This window comes from Tasmannia lanceolata, unplaced genomic scaffold (assembly GCF_043159265.1).
Source record: "Tasmannia lanceolata isolate RefF3 unplaced genomic scaffold, GAP_Taslan_0.1 ptg000011l, whole genome shotgun sequence".
NCBI lineage: Eukaryota > Viridiplantae > Streptophyta > Magnoliopsida > Canellales > Winteraceae > Tasmannia > Tasmannia lanceolata.
This window is the reverse complement of record NW_027518688.1, coordinates 20721011-20743310: the sequence shown is the minus strand read 5'-3', so window position 1 is coordinate 20743310 and position 22300 is coordinate 20721011. Positions and strand designations below refer to the sequence as shown.

The 22300-nt window shown below is 39.6% G+C and overlaps 1 protein-coding gene, 2 long non-coding RNA genes and 3 pseudogenes across 3 annotated transcripts; all 6 read left to right on the top strand.

The window, feature by feature from the left end:
* The first annotated feature begins 1496 nt into the window (after positions 1–1496).
* Positions 1497–1940, top strand: LOC143885999 (auxin-responsive protein SAUR64 pseudogene; annotated as a pseudogene).
* Positions 1941–5247: 3307 nt separating this feature from the next.
* Positions 5248–5694, top strand: LOC143885998 (auxin-responsive protein SAUR68 pseudogene; annotated as a pseudogene).
* A 4743-nt stretch (positions 5695–10437) lies between these two features.
* Positions 10438–10884, top strand: LOC143885997 (auxin-responsive protein SAUR68 pseudogene; annotated as a pseudogene).
* A 518-nt stretch (positions 10885–11402) lies between these two features.
* Positions 11403–13967, top strand: LOC143886238 (uncharacterized). The gene is made up of 2 exons (XR_013253719.1): positions 11403–11894; positions 13442–13967. It is a non-coding gene; the product is annotated as an uncharacterized LOC143886238 (long non-coding RNA).
* Positions 13968–15588: 1621 nt separating this feature from the next.
* On the top strand, positions 15589–17001 carry LOC143885996 (uncharacterized). Its single transcript, XM_077390014.1, has one exon. The coding sequence runs from the start codon at positions 15589–15591 to the stop codon at positions 16999–17001; it is 1413 nt and encodes a 470-aa protein (XP_077246129.1).
* Positions 17002–20777: 3776 nt separating this feature from the next.
* LOC143886237 (uncharacterized) lies at positions 20778–21825 on the top strand. The gene is made up of 2 exons (XR_013253718.1): positions 20778–21089; positions 21178–21825. It is a non-coding gene; the product is annotated as an uncharacterized LOC143886237 (long non-coding RNA).
* The last annotated feature ends 475 nt before the right edge of the window (positions 21826–22300 follow it).

The following is a 22300-nucleotide window of genomic DNA, read 5'->3' as shown; positions in this document are numbered from 1 at the left end:
CTAAATCTCTCAAGATCTTCAAGCATCACAAATGATCTGGTGGACATTTTCTACCAATAAGCTTTGTGGCTCGGAGAAAATATAACCACTTGGTAGTGTTCCACCAGAGAGAGAGAGAGAGAGAGAGAGAGAGAGAGAGAGAGAGAGAGAGAGAGAGAGAGATGTATTACTAACTAGACCCTCCCTTGATTCTTTCACAGAAAGAGAGACATTAAGGTATGAGTTATATATCTTAAGATGGTATATTTTTCTATCTTTTGAGACTTCCAAGGGGTAATTGTGTATCCTGCTTGTGCTTAATGCTACCCAATGACACAATAAATCATATAGGAACTTGTTCCAAGCGTATTTATTTGAATTGGATTGGTTCATCAATAGTGTAGGGTCAAATCTGATCAATGAACACAATTGAAACATGCTCACCTCCCAAAAGGGTAAAACTTCCCTTTTAACTGATCATCACATGTTTTTGCGTAAGGAAAGCGCAACTCACATGTGGTGTCCATTGTCATAATCCCTGTTTAAAATAGGAATTTTGCTTCTTTTCATGTATTCCAACGCAATCCATGCTCTTCTCACCCACCACCTCCTCAAATCTATTTTCCTCTAGCGCCTCTTTGCCCCTTCCTAGCACTAGGTAAACAAATATTCTGTGAATATTTTTATGTTGCGAAACATCCCCTAAATGCTCCTCAAAATGGGTGGCTAGGAATCTTGTCGTTATGCTTGAGAGGGTAATATTTTGCTTTTCGAATGTGAGGAATGTAATATTGGTATGTAAGGCAAGGCCTAGGTATTATAGGACCACAACTAGGTAGAACAAAGGGTAGAGGAGCAACGAGATGAATCAAACTGGGGGGATATGCTAAACACACTTCACAATCAATCAGCTGAAGTAGGTCGGTCCACATTGGGAAGAAAATTGTAAACATGTGATCAATTCATCCTGTGTAGCCAATCATGAAATTTCATAACCATGAAAGTATATGGGTTCCTAATTCATGTTGATTATTAGTAGGGCTTCCAGTTTGCAATATTCCAATGTTCTTTTTGTTTTTCTCTTTGAAGTTAATTAATCAGATACTAAACAAGGATTATTCTAGAAAGACGAGAAATAGCAAATATTTCTGTCTGGAGTTGCATTGATTGGTGGAACCCAACATCTAGTTAAATCAGATAGCAAAAAGAAAGAGACATATACTACAAACTAGGCCCTCCCTCAATGTGAGGCTACGGTTGAACAAAATCAAAGAATTCCCACCTCCCAAAACATCTATCCCATCTGATCTTCACATGGTTTTGTATCCCGGTCCCTACAACCCAACATAAGAAAACCTACAGTCACATGTAGTGTTTAATGTTTACCCTTCTTGGCTTGTATATAACTGATCCCTTCCATTGCTTTCTACTTAACACAACCACATTCTAGGTCATCCAAGAACTAAATCTAGTCCATTTTGCTAAACTGCTCTCTCTAGCTCATAATAGATAAGATCATGATGAATACTAAGAGAATTGTGGAGATGGCAAGGAAGTGGAGGAAGGTATCTGCCATAGGGAGGCGAAGAATCTCATTACCGAGAACTAATGGCACCATGGATTCGACCAAGTGTAGCAGACCTGTAGTCGAGAAGGGTCAATTTGCTGCGTACACAGTTGATGGAAGACGTTTTGCGCTTCCCTTGGCATATCTCAACAGCCCCATCTTCACAGAGCTGTTAAAGATGTCCGAAGAACAGTTTGGATTACCAGGCAAGGGGCCGATCAAGTTGCCATGTGATGTGATATTTATGGACTACATTGTGTCATTGTTGCAGAGTAGTTTATCTAAAGATGTAGAGAAGGCTCTGCTCATCTCCATGGCCACTGGCCGGTGCTCAACATCTTCTCTACTCCTGCATAGACAGGACAAGCAACAATTGCTTGTTCATGGCTTTTAAAGGGCCAATTGGCTTGTTCAAATCTTACATTTGTATATGAACCATACATTTTTTTTATTCAATATAAAAAGTTATACTTAATTAAGAAATTCATGGATTTGTAAATCCATTGTTATTTTTATCTTTGTTGGTCTTTTAGTAGGAAAATGGTAATAGTGATCGTATTTTTTTCTACCCGGTATTTATCTAGGAACCGAGACGCACCTTAAATTTTATTGATGAATAAAAGAAGTACTGGAGGAGGACATAATAGTAGGGATGCCCAAATAGTCATTAAAGCAGGCCCCGGCTCACCCATTGTGGACCCCAATTAATTACCAGTTGTACCCAGTTAGTGCATGCGAAATGTTCAGTAGACAATGAAGTAGACAACCAATTCAAGTAGTATGTGCTCTATACTAAACCTAGGGTCTTTGGGAAACTAATCAAAATACCCTCAACTTTTATTCATGCCAATGCAATGTTTGGTTGTGGAAATGATTTAAACCTTCTTAATTGTTTGATCAAGCAAATGAAAATATCATTAGGATTCTAGATATCGAAAGATTTTAAGAAGGCCACAACTATATCCCGACATATTACTTGCCAACCATTTGGGAATGGAAGAGAAAATGGGAGTGTGGTATGGATGCCTCAGTTTCGAAGGAACTTCTTTGAGAGGGAATTTGCATCCATTGCTAGATTGTTAGAATTGTTGACAGAGGTTTACATCAAGCAAGACGGGGAAGACAAAAGGGTTTGGATATGGGATTCTTCTAGCGAATTCTCTGTCAAATCTTTTTATCATTACCTAGTGGCTAGTTCTTCATCTTCCAAAGTAGCTAGAATGTGGACATTCCAGACGCTTACAAGAGTAAGCATCTTTGCTTGGGTGGCACTGCTGGAAAGGATTCAAACTGTGGACTTCTTAAGGAAAAGAAAGGTTCTAATAGTAGATCATTGCACCTTATTTATTGAAGAAGAGGGAATCAGTAGATCATTTGTTCTTGCATTGTAAAACCGCAAGGGTGGTTTGGGAAAAGTTGTTATGTAGGTTTGGGATGGAGTGGGTCTTTCCCTCAAGTCTCATGGACCTCTTCCAAGCTTGGTCGCATGCTCCATGAAAGAAAAATGGTAAAATCCTATGGAACATGTCGCTACTAGCAACCTTTGGAAAGAAAGAAATGCAAGAATTTTCAAACGGGTGTCCAAGTGCCCATCCTTCCTCTTCATTAAAGCAATTGCTTTAATGATTGCTTGGGTCATGATCATATCTTTCCTTTTTTAGATTTGTTTCTGATTATGATTTATGGGAAGGTTGGAAAGAAGTCGGTTTCGGTGTGGAATCAAGGCAAAAAGTGGTGCAAGAGTGGATGCCCCCTCCTCCTGGCTATCTCATGTTGAACTTCGATTGTTCAAGTTTGGGTAATTCGGGGCCAGCAGGTATTGGAGATGTTTCGAGGAATGATTTAGGGGAGGTAATTTGGGCCTTTGCTGGGTCCATTGGTAGAAGCAGATGCGTCAGAAGCTGAAGTTAGTGTTGTTCATTAAGGGCTTAAACTAGTGGAGTAACATCAATCGGCTACCTTAGTGGTAGGAGACTCCTTAAATGTGATTCGGTGGTTTAAAGGATCGCATAATCATCCATGGAGATTTGATAGGCTCTTTGATGAATTGTTTGACCGGATTAGCCCATCTCCTATAGTATTTCAACATGTGAGAAGATCCACAAATTCGGTGGCGGATAGTCCAGCAAGGGAAGGAGTTTCTAAAGAATCTCTAGCATTATTTGATTCCCTCCCTCGAGTCGATGTAATTGTGGGGTCCTAGCTTTTTCTTCTTGTTTTTTGTATTTTGACCATCTCGGTCTCCTTTTAATAAAAATTTTGGCTACCATTCCAAAAAAAAGACATTTGGGAATGAATTGTATTAAGTGGTTCTAGTAGGGCAATGGTAGACAGCTAAAAAACATAGCACATTTGGGTAGCTTTGTCTATGTTGGGGCTAAAGATATCCACATATATTCAATTGGTGGTCCAAAGAAGAGAGATTGAGGTGTGAGCATGTTAGGGGTGCAACTCGTACCGGTTTGGGTCAGGTTGAGGCCAACCCCCAGCCCAACCCAAGGACCCAAAATCTCGATCCTAACGTGACCAAACCCAAGACTCGGGTCACGGAGGGTCAACTCTAACCCAACCTGATTTTCCAAATTGGGCATGGTTGGAATTCTGGTTAGCGCGGGGCAAAAATAGAAAAAATCCCCAAAAAAAAAGACGTATCTCTAAAAAACACTTTAGCTTGAAATCACCATAAATTTAGGAGGGCGGATGGGGTTCAGGTTCCCCAAGGCCTCAGCCCCTAACCAAACCCAAAATTAAATCGGGTTGGCTTTTCCTAACCCTAACCCAACCCAACATGAGAAAATGCCAATTAAACCCCAGCCAAAATCAGGTTGAACCTGTCTGGTTTGGGTTCATCCAGCATCGAGAGTATCGAGAAGTCGCTCCAAAATGGATTGTTTTGGTTTCGAAATGCTTCAACTTTTAGGCTGCTTGTAAAACCAAAGCCACCAAACAATCATTTGTCTAAGATGCTATTGGTTTAGAGATGGCAATTGTAGAGTCAGGAATATATTGCAAAGGAATGCCCATAATATGAGTATTAGTGTTGTGGATGTTGGGGGGCATCCCTTGCACAGACACGAGAGGTGGACCATGCTAGGGTTAGAAATACATGTGTTTTCTACATGTGGGGCTGGCTCATGTTATTCCAAACAATGTTACTATTGCTCTCAAAACAGAAATCAAAACTGATTTTGGAGGATAGAGAAACACAAAAATCAGCTAAATTTTCCTTAGTTCCTTAAGCATCTTGGTGGACAGTTCCTACCTATAAACGCTATGGCTATGAAAAATGTACTCCCGAACAAGCTTTCCACTACACACTAGAGGGACATATTACAAACTGAGCCCTCCCTTGATGTGAGAGAGAGAGAGAGAGAGAGAGAGAGAGAGAGAGAGAGATGTATTACAAAATGTTCCCTTGATGACTAGGTGATAAATGAACAAAATAGAAAGATGCCCACCTCCCAAAATGGGGAAAACATTCATCTTAACTGATCATCACATGTTTTTTCATCTTCTCTAGCCCAACATAAGGAAAGCTAAACTCACATGTTATGTCCATTGTCTACCCTTAGCCTATATATATATTACTGAGCCAATGGTTGCTTTCTACTCAACAGAACCACATCTTTAGTGATCCAAGAGCCAAAGAAATTTTTTTTTCTCTTTTCTCATATTGTTCACTTTAACTCATTGCGTCAGCCATGATTAATACTAAGAGGCTTGTGGAGTTAGCAAGAAACTGGCAAAACAGAGCAGCCCTAGGGGGGAGGAGAAGAAACTCATTACCAAGAGCTAGTGGCAACTTGAATTTGAGAACATCAAAGAGGCGAATAGTCGAGAAGGGTCATTTCGTGGTGTATTCCAGAGATGGAAGACGTTTTGTGGTTCCTTTGGCATATCATAGCAACTCTCTCTTCAAAGAGCTGTTTAAAATGTCGGAAGATGAGTTTGGTCTACCACGAGATGGGCCTATCAGAATGCCATTTGATGCAGTCTTCATGGATTATGTTGTATCATTGATTGGAAAATGTGCATCCAAAGATGTAGAAAAGGCTTTGATCATCTCCATCACCACCAACCTCTGCTCAACATCGACCATAATCCTTCATGGACAAACCAACCATCAATTACTTACTCATGGCTTCTAAAGGCCCAAGCCACTCTCAAAATTTTATATATGTACATGATCCGTACTTTTTTATTGGATACGAAATCTTAAACTATTGAAAATTTTATGATTGAGTAAAAAATCAGTCATATATTCATCTCTGCTAGATTTGTATGGAAGAATGGTAATAATGAGATTGTTATTAGAATTCTAAGCTAGTTTTTATAACATGTATGAAAAAAATGTTTTGGCCATAATTTTTTATCCAAACAATCTCGGATCAGGATAATTTTTATATCGATTTAGAGCTACTTGAGAATATGCATCCAATTTTGACAGACTTTGTAGTCATTAAATTTAATCGGACACTTGAATTGTCGAACTGAAATCATTTGCTATGAGTTTTTATATTTTAAATTTTAGAGGTATTTCACTCATGTATTCTGTTCGTAACAAGTATACTTGTAATCCGATAAAGAGGACTTTTTGATATTTTGTTGGTGAAGGATTTGTGTAGTATTAGTCCACGAATTTGGATTTCAGCTTTCGTTTTCTTTGGTTTCATGAAATACGAAATCATATATGGACCATTTTGGCGGTTTGTAGCTACGATCTAGCAGAGAGAGAGAGAGAACTCACCCTTAAAAGCTAGGCCACCACATCCTTTCAATTTTTCTGATGTGGGATTTGGCTTTTGCGTGGAACCCTCAACAATCTCGCTCTCCACGTGTAAGCAACGTGGACTGTCACACCCCTCCACACGGTGGCAATGAGGGAACCATGAGATCATCTTCGAAGGAATTTCACCATCCTTGGAGGCATACTTTGTTACCGAGATCTTCCCCAAGGGATTTTTCTCCTTGGAGGCACACTGAGGTTACCACTCCCTAACTCTGATACCATTTGTGGCGATTTTAATTGGGTAGAACTCACCCTTAAAAGCTAGTCATTAAGGAGAGGGTGCCCATTCTCCTCTAAATCCACCACATCCTTTCACTTTTTTCCGATGTGGGATATTGCTTTTGCATGGAACCGCCAACACATACATTATGAAACCTCCAATTGGATCTAGGAAGCTCTGACAGATTCTGTGACTATTTCTAGGCCCCATTCGACTTGATTTCAAACCTTATGATATGGATCTATATCCGCTTGGTGCTCAAGTCAAGCCTCGATGGGCGGCCAGTCTTCATAGGCTAGTTTTGGATATCAATCTTTAAAGAAATAGGTCGATAGATATGGACCATGACCTCAATGGACAGAAGTATGCCACGATGGGCGAGTTATCATGGGTTGATTTTAGGAACTGATCCCTGTGGAAATGAGAATCTCTTTCAAGCACACACTTTAGAAGAAATGAAGCATCTCAACTAAAAAGAGTTTCTATTACAGGCACAAACATCAAATGAGGCACCTTAACTGAAATAGAGCAAAGAATGATAAATGTTAACTAACATATTTAGTTTAGAAAAAATAGAGATCTTATATTTCACATTTCAACTTAGAATGCATCATGTGAGAATCAAAATATAATAGATGGAGAATATGAAAAAAATTAAGGGCCCGTTTGGATGCCAAGAAGATTTTGATTTGGAATTCTCACATTTGCAGCCCTTTTTGCGTTGACATTTGGATCCCGATCAAATCCTTGAATTTCCACTTCAGCGAGTGACAGTGAAAAAAAATCAGATTTCCAAATAAGCTGTGGAAATAAGAAATTGGAAATCCACAGATCTGACAGTTTCCTTCACCCTCTTGGCTCCTCAACCTCTCCCCTGCAGCAGGAATTACCCCCTTTCCTCTTTGTCTCCCTCAACATGAGCTGTTGTAAACTCAATTCCAAACCCAAATACAAAATCTGAGGCATCCAAACGGGCCCTAAGAGAAAAGTAGATAAGCGAGAAATAACAGCTAAAAAACCGCAAATATCATTAGGAAAAGTTTGGCGACTTTATAAATTTTAAGAGAATTTATATGATGCCCGACCGTCAAAATAGCACCTAGCCTTTGATTTTTTATCCGGTCAAAACACCAGATAAAAAATCAAGGGCTAGGAATTGAGTTTGCCACCTAGCCCCTGTAAATTACCCAGTCGGCCATCATATAAAAACTCAAATTTTAAAGTGCAAGATGTTTCTTGGGGTGTGGGTCCTAAATATAATAAGAAGTTGAAAAAATAGAATAGGCAGAGATAATTTCCCAATTATGTTACTTTCCCCAAATTGCCAGACATTTTTTAATGGCCCCCCTGTGTACTATTAATTGGGAGGGTAAGATCATCTTATGGGTGTGATTTCGTCCATCAACAAATCGACCCAATGAATTACCTGTTGCAATCAGATCACAAGTGTCATCTCTATGTTTTAGTTTGAGGCAGATTACCAAACCAGCTAATCAGAGTTTTTGTACTTAACTGGGCCTCGTTGATAAGAACAAGTAAAATAAATCTACACATACTATATACAATGCATACACTTAGCTGCTGTAATCACTTTAGCCGTCTTAGTTTGTTAAGAAATAACTAAAATATCAGAATGATTGCAAGGATCTTTGGATTTTGACAAAACAAATGGTACAGAGTTAGATTTATATCAGGAAACACAGTCCACAGATCGTCTGATTTAGAGCTTTGTTAATTCAGTCAATGAGCTAAATCCGCTCACATGTGACATTTGTGGATGGGAAAAGAGTCTAGGTTCTGAGCATGTTTTGGAATTTCATGTGGGGAGCAAACAAAAAACATATAGGTTTAAGTCAATTTATTCCTATTAATGTTGATTTTGTTAGAAGAAAACAAAACTCTAAGCTGATTTCTTTTATGCTTATTCCAGAAGAAAGAGAAGGAGCAACGAGAGCCATAAAATGATGATAAGTTAGGCTCTTCACGGGGCAGATGTTGGGAAGAAATGGAGGCAGAAGTTCATTGTCAATGAACGACATGTATGACGGAATGGTGATAGGGTGATTAGGCCTTCTTAATTCGAAGTTAGGATCAGGTGATTTATCTGTTTGTTTTCCACAGAGATAGCAATATACTGTTGTTCATTAGCAATTTGGAAGTATTTAAAAAAGAGGCTGCTTAGAGGGTTAAAATTTAGTTTAAAGTCAAATTTTACTATTTATAGTAAGTTTTTGTCTTAAACTTACTATAACAGAAAACAGGATTAGACTTAATAGCTAGCAACATAACAGAGAACATGACCTTTGATAGGAGAGAATGGAAGAAAATGATCCATGTAGACGAACCCGACTAGTGTCAGGACTAGACTTGTCAATTTGAGCCAGGTAGATTCTTTCACCTTCTTCATGAAAATTTTCTAAAGGATTCATTAGCCGACCCCAACTTGTTTGGGATAAAGGCTTAGTTGAGTTGAGTTGATGTCTTAATCGTTTTTAGTCATTCTAAGGTGTTGAGAGTGTTAGAATGTATTAGATCAGATCCGTAAAGATCTGACCGTTGGATCAGTATGGTGGTATATTAGGAAGTTAATTTAGTTATGTATTTTGAAATTTACACCAGTAGTTACAGGTAGTTAACCACATGTTTGTTATGTGTTTTATGTAAATTACTTGTAATTGTATCTATAAATATAATCAAAGACACCCAAGTTTGTATTGATTTTCTCCATATTTTCTGTAATTTCTAGCATTTTCATATGGTATCAGAGATATTGCCTCACCCTAGGTCTTGGGTTCAAAACCCAGCATGTGTGAGGGGGAGTTTGAAGTATAAATGATTAAATAACACCAGCTCTAACAGTTTAAGCTTTTGGAGTAAATGGTTGTTTCATATAGAGTTCCATAAAATTAAAATTTACTCTTGTAGAAAATTTTACTATTTTAGGAAGTAGGGTCCGATTAGGAGTCTTCAATCCCATTTATGGATTTAAGGATTTGTTCTAAGGTAGAAGACGGTGATCTTATCCCACCCTCCTTGTGTCATCTGCTGTCCTCATGCATGCGTGAACACTTCAATATCAAAGCGAAAGAAGTAGCTAGACAAGAAAAATCATAGATGCAGATAACTAAGACTAGAGAAAGGGAAATGGTCTATCGGTAATTCGCCCCCTTTTCTTCAATGGGCCACCCCCTTCTAATGTAAAAAGACCATGGTTTTAAATTTCGACCGAAATCCGAAATTTCAGAACCGAAATTGGGGGTACCCAAAGCGTTACATTAATTCGACCGAAATTTTGAAATTTCGCTTTTTCAGAAATTTAAGGAAATTCAACAAATAATCTTGATTTTTTTTAATTATTTAATCTTGAATAAAATATTAAATTTAATAGTTTCGTCGGATTTCAGCTGAAATTTCGGCCAAAATTTCAGTTTCGGTGGACGCATTCCGAAACTGAAATTTGAAACCATGAAAAGGAGTAATAGTAGTAGACACTAGACAGTAGAAAGAAGTAGAAAGTATTACAATAAGCTTTTATTGATTCATTCTTATTTCTCTATGGAAAAAATACTGTGATGATAGAAACCTATAAGTCACTAAACTGTCTGGCAAAAAGAAGAGATACATTGCTAAAAATGCCCTGCCCCCACCTTGATGAATTGAATGCTGAACAAAATCCGAACACTTCCACCCCCTAAAAGACAAAACTTCTTACCTGTTGAGAACATGGTTTTGACTCTCTGCGGCAAAACATGAGGCTACATTCAAAGAAACTGCCGATCCGTCCTCACATATATAAACTCACCACTATTGTTTTCTGTTCAACACAGTCACATCTTTGATATATAGTCTAAATTCATAATCTTTTCTTTGTTCCTCAAAGCCATGATCAACACCAAGAGACTTGTGGAGATGGCAAAAAAGTGGCAAAAGGTAGCTGCCATGGGGAAAATAAGAATCTTGTTATTGAGAAGTACTAATGGCTCTACAGTTTCGAGCAAAGGCCAAAACCCAGTCGCCGATAAGGGCCACTTCGTCGTGTACACCGTAGAGGGAAGGCGTTTTGTGGTTCCCTTGGTGTATCTCAACAGCCCCATCTTCAAAGAACTGTTTCGAATTTCAGAAGATGAGTTTGGATTACCAGTTGATGGGCCTATCACATTATCATGTGATGCCGACTTCATGGACTATGTAGTCTCTATGTTTAAAAGAAGGGTGTCTGAGAATGTAGAGAAAGCTTTACTTATCTCCATAGCTACTGATCCGTGGTTAGCGCCTTCCTTTTACGCTCAAGGACAGGCAAATCAACATATGATTCTCCATGGTTTCTAAAGAAGTGATTAGCTATTTGTAATTTTACATCTGTACATGATCATACAATTTTGATCAAATGAGGAACATTATGTAATATTTCCAAAACTTATGGTCAGAAAGAAAAAGGATTTGTGGATTGCAGGAACTTAATTTCTAGAAGATTTTTCTAGACAAGTTTGGAAAAGAAATTTTTTTCTAGAATTTCCCCCTTTTCCAATTGTTTGATTCAACATGAAAATAAGTAACTTTAACCACTGCAGCTCCAGTTTTATTTTCAGGGACCATCAGTTTATAATGATAACTTTTTATAGGGATATGCCAGGGGCTTTCACAGAAAGGCATTTCGCTGCTGGCCATTGCATGAGAGAGCATCCACGTATGGATTAAATGAATAAGACAAAATCTCATGAAAAGTGATCATGTGTGGCTGTTATCTCACGTGACAGCCAGCTGCGAAATGCCTTTTGCAAAAGTCCCTAGCAAATTCTCTATTTAAATAAGCCAAAACCATATCATTTCCTTCTAAACAAGGAAATGAAAATCCTCCCTAGTTTCAACTTGTACTCGGCATCAGACATCAGATGATATTGGAAGGAGATTTGCCTCATACAGAGAGCAAGGAGGTCGTGGCTCCTAGATGGAATACATCTCAGCCCGGTTGGTTAAATTTCAGTGGATCCGTTTGGGTAATCCAGGGTTGGTGGGTGTTGCGGTCTTTCTTATATATGAGAATCGTTCCACTAAGTGGGCCTTTTCTGGCCGGTTGGTATTAAAGACTCAAATGAGGCAGAAGTCGGAGCGGTTCTTCAAGGTATTAGATTGATAGTAGGTAGAGACTTGGACAACCTTAATCATTGTGGAGGGAGACTCTCTTAATGTTATAAGATGGCTTAATAAGAGATCCCCTCACCGTTGGAGATTTTCAGAGTTAACTGATGAGATCCTCAATTGAGTTGAGGATTGTGTAGTCCAATTCCAACATGTCAGAAGATCGGCAAATGAAGAGGCGGATTGCCTAGACTGGTTGGGTATGTCAAGATCTACATTAGAGATTTTTTATTTTCTTCCTCCTTGAGTTCTGTAGTATTGATGTAGCTCTTTCACTCATTTTCTTTTTCCTGTGACTTCCTCGGTCGTGTGTTTACCTCAAAACCAAAATAAAATAACAATTACTTACAACAAATACTAGGAATGCCCAAAGAGTCACATCTTAAAGTGTCCCTAGCCCTTCTCAGAAGGTCCTTCTACTACCAGTATGTAAATTTGTGAAAGCTCATAGTAGAAGTTATTTTTCTAAAACGATATTTCATAATCAGGAGTGTCATAATCAGGAGCTCAAAATAAAGAGAGGTGTGTCATAATCGGGAGATATTTTTCTAAAAAGTATCTTAGGTGATTATATAGGGCACCTTGATAAGAAAAAATCGGTACAAAAGGGCAAGAAACATTGCCGGCACACGCTATAGTTCAGATGACAGAATTTTGAAAAAAAAAAAGGCGATGAGACCTAGGGAGAGGGAGGACAATATACTAAAGTTCGAGAATTTATATGATTAAAGGCCTTATGAATTCCTACTCATCATCCCATCCTTATATTTGATCCAACAGCAGCTCCTCAAAAAGTGAGCTCCTGTTTAGCCCTCTAAAAAGTGAGCTGTTGTTGGATCAAATATCAAGGGTGGTACCTTTATCGTACCACTTTTACTTGTCATATAATTTCTCCTAAAGTTCACTAGCCATTTGAAGCATCTAAAAAAAAGTGGCTTTTTAGAGGGCTAAATTTTAGTTTCAAGTAAAAATTTACCATTTATAGTAAGTTTTTATCTTAATTGTTTTTAGTCTTTTTAGGGTGTTTAGAGTTCCATTACATTAGAATTCTCTTAATTAAGGGTTGGTTTACTATTTTAAAATTTTACCATTGGAATTAAAACTTTTAGGAAGTAGGGTCTGATTGGGACTATTCAATCTGATTTAACGCTCGATAATTTAAGTTAATCATATTGTAAAGAACTTTTGATTATTATCAATCAAATTTCATTTTAGAAAATTTTATTCTCAGTTCTCCTTATGGATTCAAGGGTCTGTTATAAGGTAGAAGACGGTGATCTTATCCCACCCTCCATATGTCATCTGCTGTCCACATGCATGTGTGAAAGAAAGTAAAATCACTTCCCCCTTTTCTTCACCGGACCACCCCTTCTAGTGTAACTGGATTAGTCATAAATACAGTAAGAGAAAAGGTATTTAGAAGTATTACAATAAGTTTGTTGATTCATCTCTATTTTTCTATGGAATACAAAAAATGCTGTGATGATTGGAACCCATATGTCAGTAAACTGTCTAGCAAAACGAAAGAGATACATGCCTAACAATGGCCTAACATCATGAATTGAATGCTGAACAAAATCCAAACATTTCTAACATGTGTAGCAAATGGTTTCGATTCTTCTACATCAAAACATGAGGCTACATTCAAATATACTGCCTATCTTTCATCACATATATATACTCACCTCTGTTCAACAGTCACATCTTTGATAGTCCTTAATCCTAATCTTTTCTTTGTTTCTCAAAGCCATGATCAACACCAAGAGACTTGTGGAGATGGCAAAGTGGCAGAAGGTAACTGCCATTGGGAGGAGAAGTACTACTGGCTCTACGGGTTCAAAAAAATGTCGAAAAGAGGTCCCCGATAAGGGCCACTTCGTCGTGTACACCGTGGAGGGAAGGCGTTTTGTGGTCCCCTTATTGTATCTCAACAGCCCCATCTTCAAAGTTCTGTTTCGAATTTCGGAAGAAGAGTTTGGATTACCAGTTAATGGGCCTATCACATTACCATGTGATGCCAACTTCATGGACTATGTAGTCTCTCTGTTTAAAAGAAGGGTGTCTGAGAATGTAGAGAAAGCTTTACTTATCTCCATACTACTTATCGGTGCTTAGCGCCTTTGGTTTACGCTCAAGGACAGGAAAATCAACATATGATTCTCCATGGTTTCTGAAGAAGTAATTAGTTAAAGCATAATCTTGTTGTAATTTTACATCTGTACATGATCATACAATTTTGATCCAATGGAGAACAGTATGCAATATTTCCAAAACTTATGGTTTGAAATTTGTGGATTGCAGGAATTTAATTTCTAGAAGAATATTCTAGACAAGTTTGGAAAAGAAAATTTTTTCTAGAATTTTCCCCTTTTCCCTTGTTTGATTAGACATGAAAATAACTAACTTTAACCACTGCAGCTCAAGTTTGATTTTCAGGGACCATCAGTTTATAATGATAAATTTTTAAAGGGATATGCTAGGCATTTCACGGCTGGCCGTTGTATGAGAAAGCATCCACCTATGAATTAAATGACTAAGACAAAATCTGCTGAAAAGTGAGCATTTGTGGCAGTTATCTCATGCGACAGCCAACTGCGAAATGCTTTTTCCGCAGTAGTCCCTAGCAAATCCCCTTTTAAAATAAGCCAAAACAATATCATTTCCTTCTAAATCTGGGAAATTAAAATATTTTCCTAAGACAAGATTTTCTAGGTTGGTGGGCTTGCCAAATGATCAAATCAGTGGACATATTAATGGGCTTAGAAGACATTTGAACCTGCTGGTGGAGAATATTATTGGGCTGGTGGAGAACAACTCAGGGAGAGGTTGTGGGCCTGTTACACCTTTAAGACAAATGCCAATTGCTAGGAAATTTTGCAACATTGCAGATGGCCCGCCCTTGATTGACATGTCACCAGATCAAGGGATCATAAACTTTGGAGCAGATTTGCATGGTGTTGCTGGCAATGAAATTAGCCTGGAAGAATGGAGGGCTGATTCAAGAGCAGTGGATAGTGTCTATTCAAGTGACGTTGAATTAAAGAGAACATTGGTGAGTCGTAGGGAAGATTCTATCACTGATTTGAGGGGAGGGTGTCAGGAATACTCTCGGAGGATTATCCCTTCGGAATTGGTTTTCCGGAGAATTAATGATGGTTTGGGTAACTCAGAGCACTCTGTACAGGTCAGCCTGGACCGAGCGGGAGAGAAAAGCACCACAAGTGTCGTAGAAGATCCTATCTTACCAGGTATTTGTGGGTTAATGAAGATATTTCAAGTCAATCAATCACAACTGGAATGCGATGGTTGTAGTCTTGGCTTCAACTCCCCCAAAGGTATCAACTCTTTGTTTTCATTTCGTGGCAATGAGGTGTCTTTTCCTTATCCAAATATGCAGGGCACAGAAATGGGTTTCTATGTAGAGGACGAAATCAGTGAGTCTTTGGGTATGGATGTCCCAAACCATTGCTTGCTATCCTCTCCTATTCCTTCTTGTTATGGGCATCTTGATAAGAGGGCTTTGTTGGGCCGGGAAAATTCCAATAGTCCCGAGGAGATAGAGGGGTTTGAGGGGTCTGAGGGTAACATGGAGCTACTGGAGAGGGCAGTGGATAAGGTGATAGATGTTAGTGGGAAGGTGGGGTTAAGATACCTCGGACCATTACCGGAGTTTCGTGGTATGATTCGGTCGATTGAATTAAGGGATATGGTTGGGGGAGAGGTTAACGAGGCTCACAGGAGTGAATCTTCGAAGAAGTCACTCCGAGAGTTGGCTAGATTGAAATTGGATGTTAACTATGGGGATAAGAAGAGTGAGGGAGGTAAGAAGAGTTCTCCATTGAGTAGTGTCAAGTCAGGGAGAAAGGGAAGAAAGTACGTGAAAATTGTTTCCTTATGAAGACGTTATCATGGAATGTAAATGGATTGGGTTCTTTGGCGAAGAGAGCTCGAGTGAAGGAAATGGTTAAAAGATGTAAACCGAGTCTTGTATGTCTACAAGAAACCAAATTAGAGGTTATTGATAAGGTTACTGTTCAGAGTATTGGTCTCACAGGTCAGTGGAGCTTTTCTTTTGTGGGTTCAATTGGCCTTTCTGGGGGAATTTTGGTTGCTTGGGAGGAGTCTTATTGGAATGTGGTCGAGGAATGGAAGGGTAGGTTCTCCTTGTCTGTTGTTTTGGAAAGGGTGGAAGACTCGGTGAGGGTTGTTTTTTCTGGGGTCTATGGGCCTTCTCAAAGGGTGGAGAAAAGGTTGTTATGGGGGGAGTTAGATGGGATTAGGGCGCGATGGTCCCATCCTTGGTGTTTAGGTGGTGACTTTAATGAAATTAGATTTGCGTGTGAAAGGGTGGCCTGCACGAGGTCTAATAGAAATATGGTCTTGTTCGCTGATTTCATTTCTAAGCATGAGTTAATCGATCTTCCGTTATCTGGGGCTCGGTTCACGTGGAATAGAGGGGAGAGTCATAGTAGGATTGACCGCTTCCTTGTATGTCCGCTGTGGATGTGCTTGACTCCTGAGGCGATACAAAAATTCCTGGTTCATTTGGTTTCAGATCACTGTCCTATTCTTCTGGATCCAAGGTTAGAATCTTGGGGCCCCCCACCTTTTCGATTTGAGATTGCATGGCTCCAGGATCCGAATATGGAAGAAAGGATGGGAAAATGGTGGGCCTCTGAAAATTTTGAGGGGCCTGCAGACGTTAGAATAGGGAGAAAATTGAGATTTGTTAAGAAGATGTTGAAGGAATGGATTAAGGAGAAAAGAGGGTCTGACTCTTGCAGAAAGAATTGGTTGGAAAGTAGGATTGTAGATCTAGGAGTTTTAGAGGAAGAGGGATTGGGGAACATTGTTTCTAGGGAGGAATTGGGGCGTTTTCGAGAAGAACATAAAAGTATTCTTCTACATGAAGAGATATCCTGGAGGCAAAAGTCGAGGGTCAAGTGGCTGAAGGAAGGTGATAAAAATACAGCTTACTTTCATGCTATGGCTAGTGCTAGAAGAAGGGGTAATAGGATTGTCTCATTGATGGTGGACGGGGCGGTGGTTTCCGGAAAGGAAGATATTTCGAGTGCTATATTGAGCTTCTATATTGCCTTATATACATCAGATGGTATATTGAAGCCTATTCCGGAGGGGGTGGATTTTAATCATTTAGAATGTGATCAGAGTAGGAAATTGGAGGATCCGTTTGAGACGAGATTGAGAGGGCTGTTTTCTCTTTGGGTAGAGATAAGGCTCCTGGGCCGGATGGCTTTTGTTTGGCATTTTTCCAATCTTGTTGGGAATATGTCAAGGGTGACCTAGTGGTGTTTTTTCATGAGTTCCATCAAGGTATGGAGTTGGATAGAGGTTCGGGGGCTACTTTCATTACTCTAATTCCTAAGGTGGAAGGTGCTAGTAGGATATCGGAGTTTAGGCCTATCAGTTTTGTGGGATGCCTTTATAAGGTTTTGGCTAAAGTTTTAGCGGATCGCTTAAAAAGGGTACTTCCATCAATCATATCGGATTATCAATGTGCTTTCGTAGAAAAAAGATAAATTTTAGATTGCTCCTTGATTGCAAATGAGGCTATTGACTCATATCGCAAACTTCGTAAGCAAGGCATCTTGTGTAAGTTGGACATGGAGAAAGCTTATGATAGAGTGGATTGGGGATGTCTGGATTACTCTCTTCAGCGTATGGGATTCGGATGTCTATGGCGTTCGTGGATGAAGAGTTGTGTGTCATCTGCTTGGTTTTCTATTCTCATTAATGGATCTCCAAAGGGTTTCTTCAAGTCATCTAGAGGGCTTAGACAAGGGGATCCTTTATCCCCTTTCTTGTTTATCATTGTGGCGGAAATCCTTAGTAGGTTACTGGCGAAGGGAAGCGGCCTTGATCTTTTTAGAGGATTCAGGATCGGCTTGGAGGAGGTGGAGGTCTCCCACTTGCAATTTGCTGATGATACATTATTATTTTGTGAGCCGGAGATTGGGCAAGTGAGAAACTTAAAAGCCATTTTGAGATGCTATGAGCTCATTTCAGGCCAAAAATCTAATTTCCACAAGTCTAAAATTTTTGCTTTGAATATTCCTGAGGAGAGGGCTCTGGAAATTGTTGTGATTCTGGGATGTCAGCTGGACGCGTTGCCTTCCTCATATTTGGGCCTTCCGTTAGGGGTTGGTAGACCGAATAAAGATCTGTGGGTTCCTATAGTTGAGAGGATCGAGAGAAGATTAGGTTCATGGAAAAGGAATCTTGTTTCTCGTGGTGGTAGGCTTGTGCTGGTTAAGGCGGTATTGTCCAATATACCTATATACTTCATGTCTTTATTTAAATGCCCTGTTAGTGTCTCCCTTAGGATTGAACAGATCCAGAGGAGATTTTTGTGGGGTGGGAATGAGGATAAGAGAGGAATTGCTTTGGTCAAATGGGAGGAGGTTTGTGTCCCCATCAAGTTGGGTGGTTTGGGTATCAGGAGAATTAGAGATTTTAATCATGCGCTCTTGGGTAAATGGTTATGGAGATTTGGGGATGAGCATGATCGTTGGTGGGTCAAGGTCATTCGAAGTAAGTATGGATGTGATATGGGGAGGTGGGAATCCTTGGACTTGTTTGAAAAAAAAGGGTTGTCGGTTTGGAGAGACATTCTTAAAATCTCTTCTCTTTTCAAGTTAAATGTTAGATTTAGAGTGTATAGGGGTAATAGAATATCTTTCTGGCAGGATGTGTGGTGTGGGGATGTGTCCTTTAAGTGTCGATTTTCGAGATTATTCAATATGGCTTCAGATAGGGAGGCCTTTGTTAGCGATTGCTTTGAGTGGAATGAGGGTGTTCTTGTGTGGAACCCTGGGTTTAGAAGATCATTTTTTGAGTGGGAGGTGGAATTGGTCTCTAGCCTGCGGGCCCTTCTTGAGGGTTGTTACATTAAAAGGAATGGGGAGGATAAAAGGCTTTGGATTGAGGATCCTTCTGGGACTTTCTCGGTTAAATCTTTCTATAAAAGTATTATGCCCATTTCTAACCCTTCATGTTCGGCAAAGGTATGGAAATTTCATTGCCCACCTAGAGTTTGTATCTTTGGTTGGGCGGTTTGTCGTGATAGAATACAAACTATTAATTTTCTGAGAAACCGTGGTATGTGGCTTATTGATCATTGCCCACTATGTCTGCATGATGGGGAATCTGTGGATCACTTGTTTATGCATTGTTCGTTCACTAGGCTCATATGGCAATTCATCTTCATGAGATTTGGGATTTGTTGGGTTTTTCCAAAATCTATTCCGTCGCTATTGCACCAATGGGGAGGGGTTCCTTGGAAGGAAAAAGGAAAAACCTTGTGGAATTTTTGTTTACTTGCTACGTGGTGGTCTATATGGAAGGAGAGGAACTCTAGAGTCTTTGAGGGGAAAGCCATGAATCCTCATTGGATTTACTTGAAGATCATCACCTTGGTTATATCTTGGGTGAGATGCCTCCCATCCTTTCGGTTTGTATCGGCTTTTGATCTTTGGGAAGGTTGGCGGGAGGTGTGCTTTAGTGTTGAGCGCAGAGATCTTATTTTGCATAGGTGGAAGCCCCCCCTGCTCAAGACATGTATAAGGTTAATTTCGATGGTGCGAGTTCCGGCAATCCGGGTCCGGCAGGAGTGGGAGGGGTTTGTCACAATGATAAGGGGGATGTTATGTGGGCATACTACGGCTCTATTGGTGTGTCTGATTCCTCAGATGCGGAAGTGAGGGCGGCACATTTTGGCATTTTGAATATTGATAGAAGGTTGATGGATCAGACCATTGTTGAGGGAGATTCGTTAAATGTGATTCGTTGGCTGAAAGGTGGGGTGGCTCCTCCGTGGAGATTTCTTTCCATTTTTTTATGAGATTGAGGACTTAACTGCGGGGTCCGCTATCGGCTTTCAACATGTTAGAAGATCGGCAAATGATAAGGCGGATGCGCTAGCTAAGCGTGGTGTCTCCGGTGGTTCTATTCTGTGGTTCGACCACCTTCCTCCCTGAAAAGGGGTTTTCTTTGTTTTTTCTTCGTTCCTGTTTCTTTCTTGCTTCCTATTGTAGATATGGGTGGTCCATCTCGACTCGGCACGGACACGGCCAAGAATGCGGTTGACACAGCTGAGTACACAATTGGTGTGGTCATAACTCGGGAGACTCAAAGGAGTTTTTATTGACTATATAAGGTAAAATGCAGAACGCATATGTGATGCAATGCGGAACGTGGCCAAGGTAAAAGGGAGTCGACTCGGGGTAATTGACACGGATACGGGGGAGTTTTAATACTATACTAGGTTATCAATAAGAGTACAGGACATGTGCTTACGAGACAAGAAGGTGCCATTGACATAGCCTTCAAGTTCATATCCTTCTAGGGGAGTAATGAACTAGGATATCCATATGAAGTGGTATTGAGGATCTAGTTTGCTAGAAAAGGGATGAGTAATGTTTCTTACTTGAGGGGGTGTGAGAAGGGGGTAGGAGGGGTGGTATAGGAAGAAATCCAGAGGAGGCAATAGCTTCATCAATGATGGAGAAAGAAGGGCGAGATAGGGGCGAAAGGTGAAAAATCTTTGAATGAAACCAACTAGATGTAGGCAAAAGAAGAGATTTAAGAGAAAAAAATTGTTCTCTTGATGCCAAAATCACAAAGAATAAAGCCCTAGTTGTTAAACCAGTTAAGAGCCTTCAAATTTCACCAAAGTGGGTTGTAAAAGAAGAAATACAAGGCCAAAATATAGTTTACATTTCAAATACGTGATTAGCATTTTTTAACTTCCCTAAGCCACCTCGTGATTAGCATTTTTTAACTTCCCTAAGCTACCTCTGACACACTAACAAATATAAAACATTAATAAAGCAAATGATTTATACAATTCCAAAACAAAAACTAAGTCCCAAGAACATAAATTCCCAAGAGTGTAGATTTCCAATGTAGCAATATTCAATGGAGAAAATGCATGGCAAATTCCATGCATGTAGCAAGTTCCAAGATAGACAAGTGGTCAAGCTCATATTTCCAAGGCTAGAAACATAAGCATGGTTTTAGAAGTTTTTTAAGAGACCCGTTTACCATGTAATAACTAATGTGGTAAATTGCATTCATAAATGAGAGATGTGAGAGGTTTATACATATAGCTTTACTGAGAAATTAAAACTAGTTGCAAATTCATGAAGTTGTTGAAATGAATGTAATTGATAGCGTTGTTGAGATAAGTAAAACAGGTGTTTAAGATATTTGATTTGGTGGGATTCTCTCAATACCATCTGTTCAATAGCAGAGAGCCTCAAAACAGATCGAAGTGCTTGTCAAAGAAGCTTGCTATCTAACGCAAGGATGGCCGTAGTCTTTCGTGGATTCATGTGCCTTTGTTCGTCATGTCAAGAAGTCTTTCCCCTTTCCTAGTAAGGAATCTTATAATCTTCTTCTTTATCATCTTTCTGTCGTAATTGTTCTTATATGCTTTTAAATCTAATCCATTTTCATTGTGAGGAAGCTCCAAGTACTTGGGCCCTGTTTGTTCGGATTTTGAGAGTCCATTGTGAGTCAAAAACTGATTACTGGACTCAAAATTAAAGGTAAATTTGAGTCCAATAATCAGCTTTGGACACAATCAATTCTCAAAATCCAAAACAAACATCACCTTAAGGAGGTAGTCTGAAGTCTGAACAGAACTCCATGCTCAAGTCACCAGAATCAAGCACAACTGTAAGAGGATGACGTGGACTTCGAAGAAATGGCCATTCACAAACATATGGTACGTCTTCTCAAAGTCTAATTGACATGGAAGGAATGACCATTCAAACAAATGCAAAGAAATAAAAGTTGCCTTTTGGGTAGAGAAAAGAGTTTTTTTCTCTTTGGCTACAGCAAGAGGACGAGCGAGAGGCTTGGGGTGTGGGGGCTACCCTAAAGGAGAGAGAGAAAAAGAAAGAGAAGAAGAAGGAAGAAAAGGGTTTTGTCTTGGGTTTCTTCTCGGGTTCCTCATGGGTTTTCTTTCAGGTTTTCTCGGGTTTCTCTTATATACGATCTTGGGTTTATGAAGCAAGGAAAGGGTTGCAGGTTTGTGGGTTTGTGATTAATCCATTGTAATTCTTGTATTTTATTTTTCTCATAGTGGAAGATCGCGTTTCTTGCCCATGGAGTAGGCTTGGCCGAACCACGTAAAATCTTGGTGTTCATGTTGTGGCTTGCTTGGTTTATCTTACTTTTCCGTTTAATTTGTGCACGATCGGATGGTTTTGCCAGGCGGTTTTTCCCAACATTTATAAACCTATGTCTATCTCTCGTAGTCATATTAGGAAACAAAAATAAAAGAAACCCACTTGAAGTTGGAAAACGGGGAAAACTCCCAACAATATCCACCATGGATTTTTTCAAGCCACCTAAAGATTTTTTGTTGATGTTGTTGTCTTTTGAAGTACAACCTCTGCACCATTGAATCATCATGTTCTAACTCTACCAGACTCAATCAACATGGCCAATAAACATGTGCACCTGCCAAACCCGTTGAGTCACCCAGTAAACCCTAGAGAGGGATCTCAATTTGTCCTCCTCATCACAAGTATCATCACCTCCTCACCTTCGTCTGCAACATGGAAACTTGTCCTACGCC

Excerpts from the sequence above, each read along its gene's own strand:
- LOC143885996 (XM_077390014.1), top strand. The coding sequence starts at position 15,589 with ATGAAGACGTTATCATGGAATGTAAATGGATTGGGTTCTTTGGCGAAG.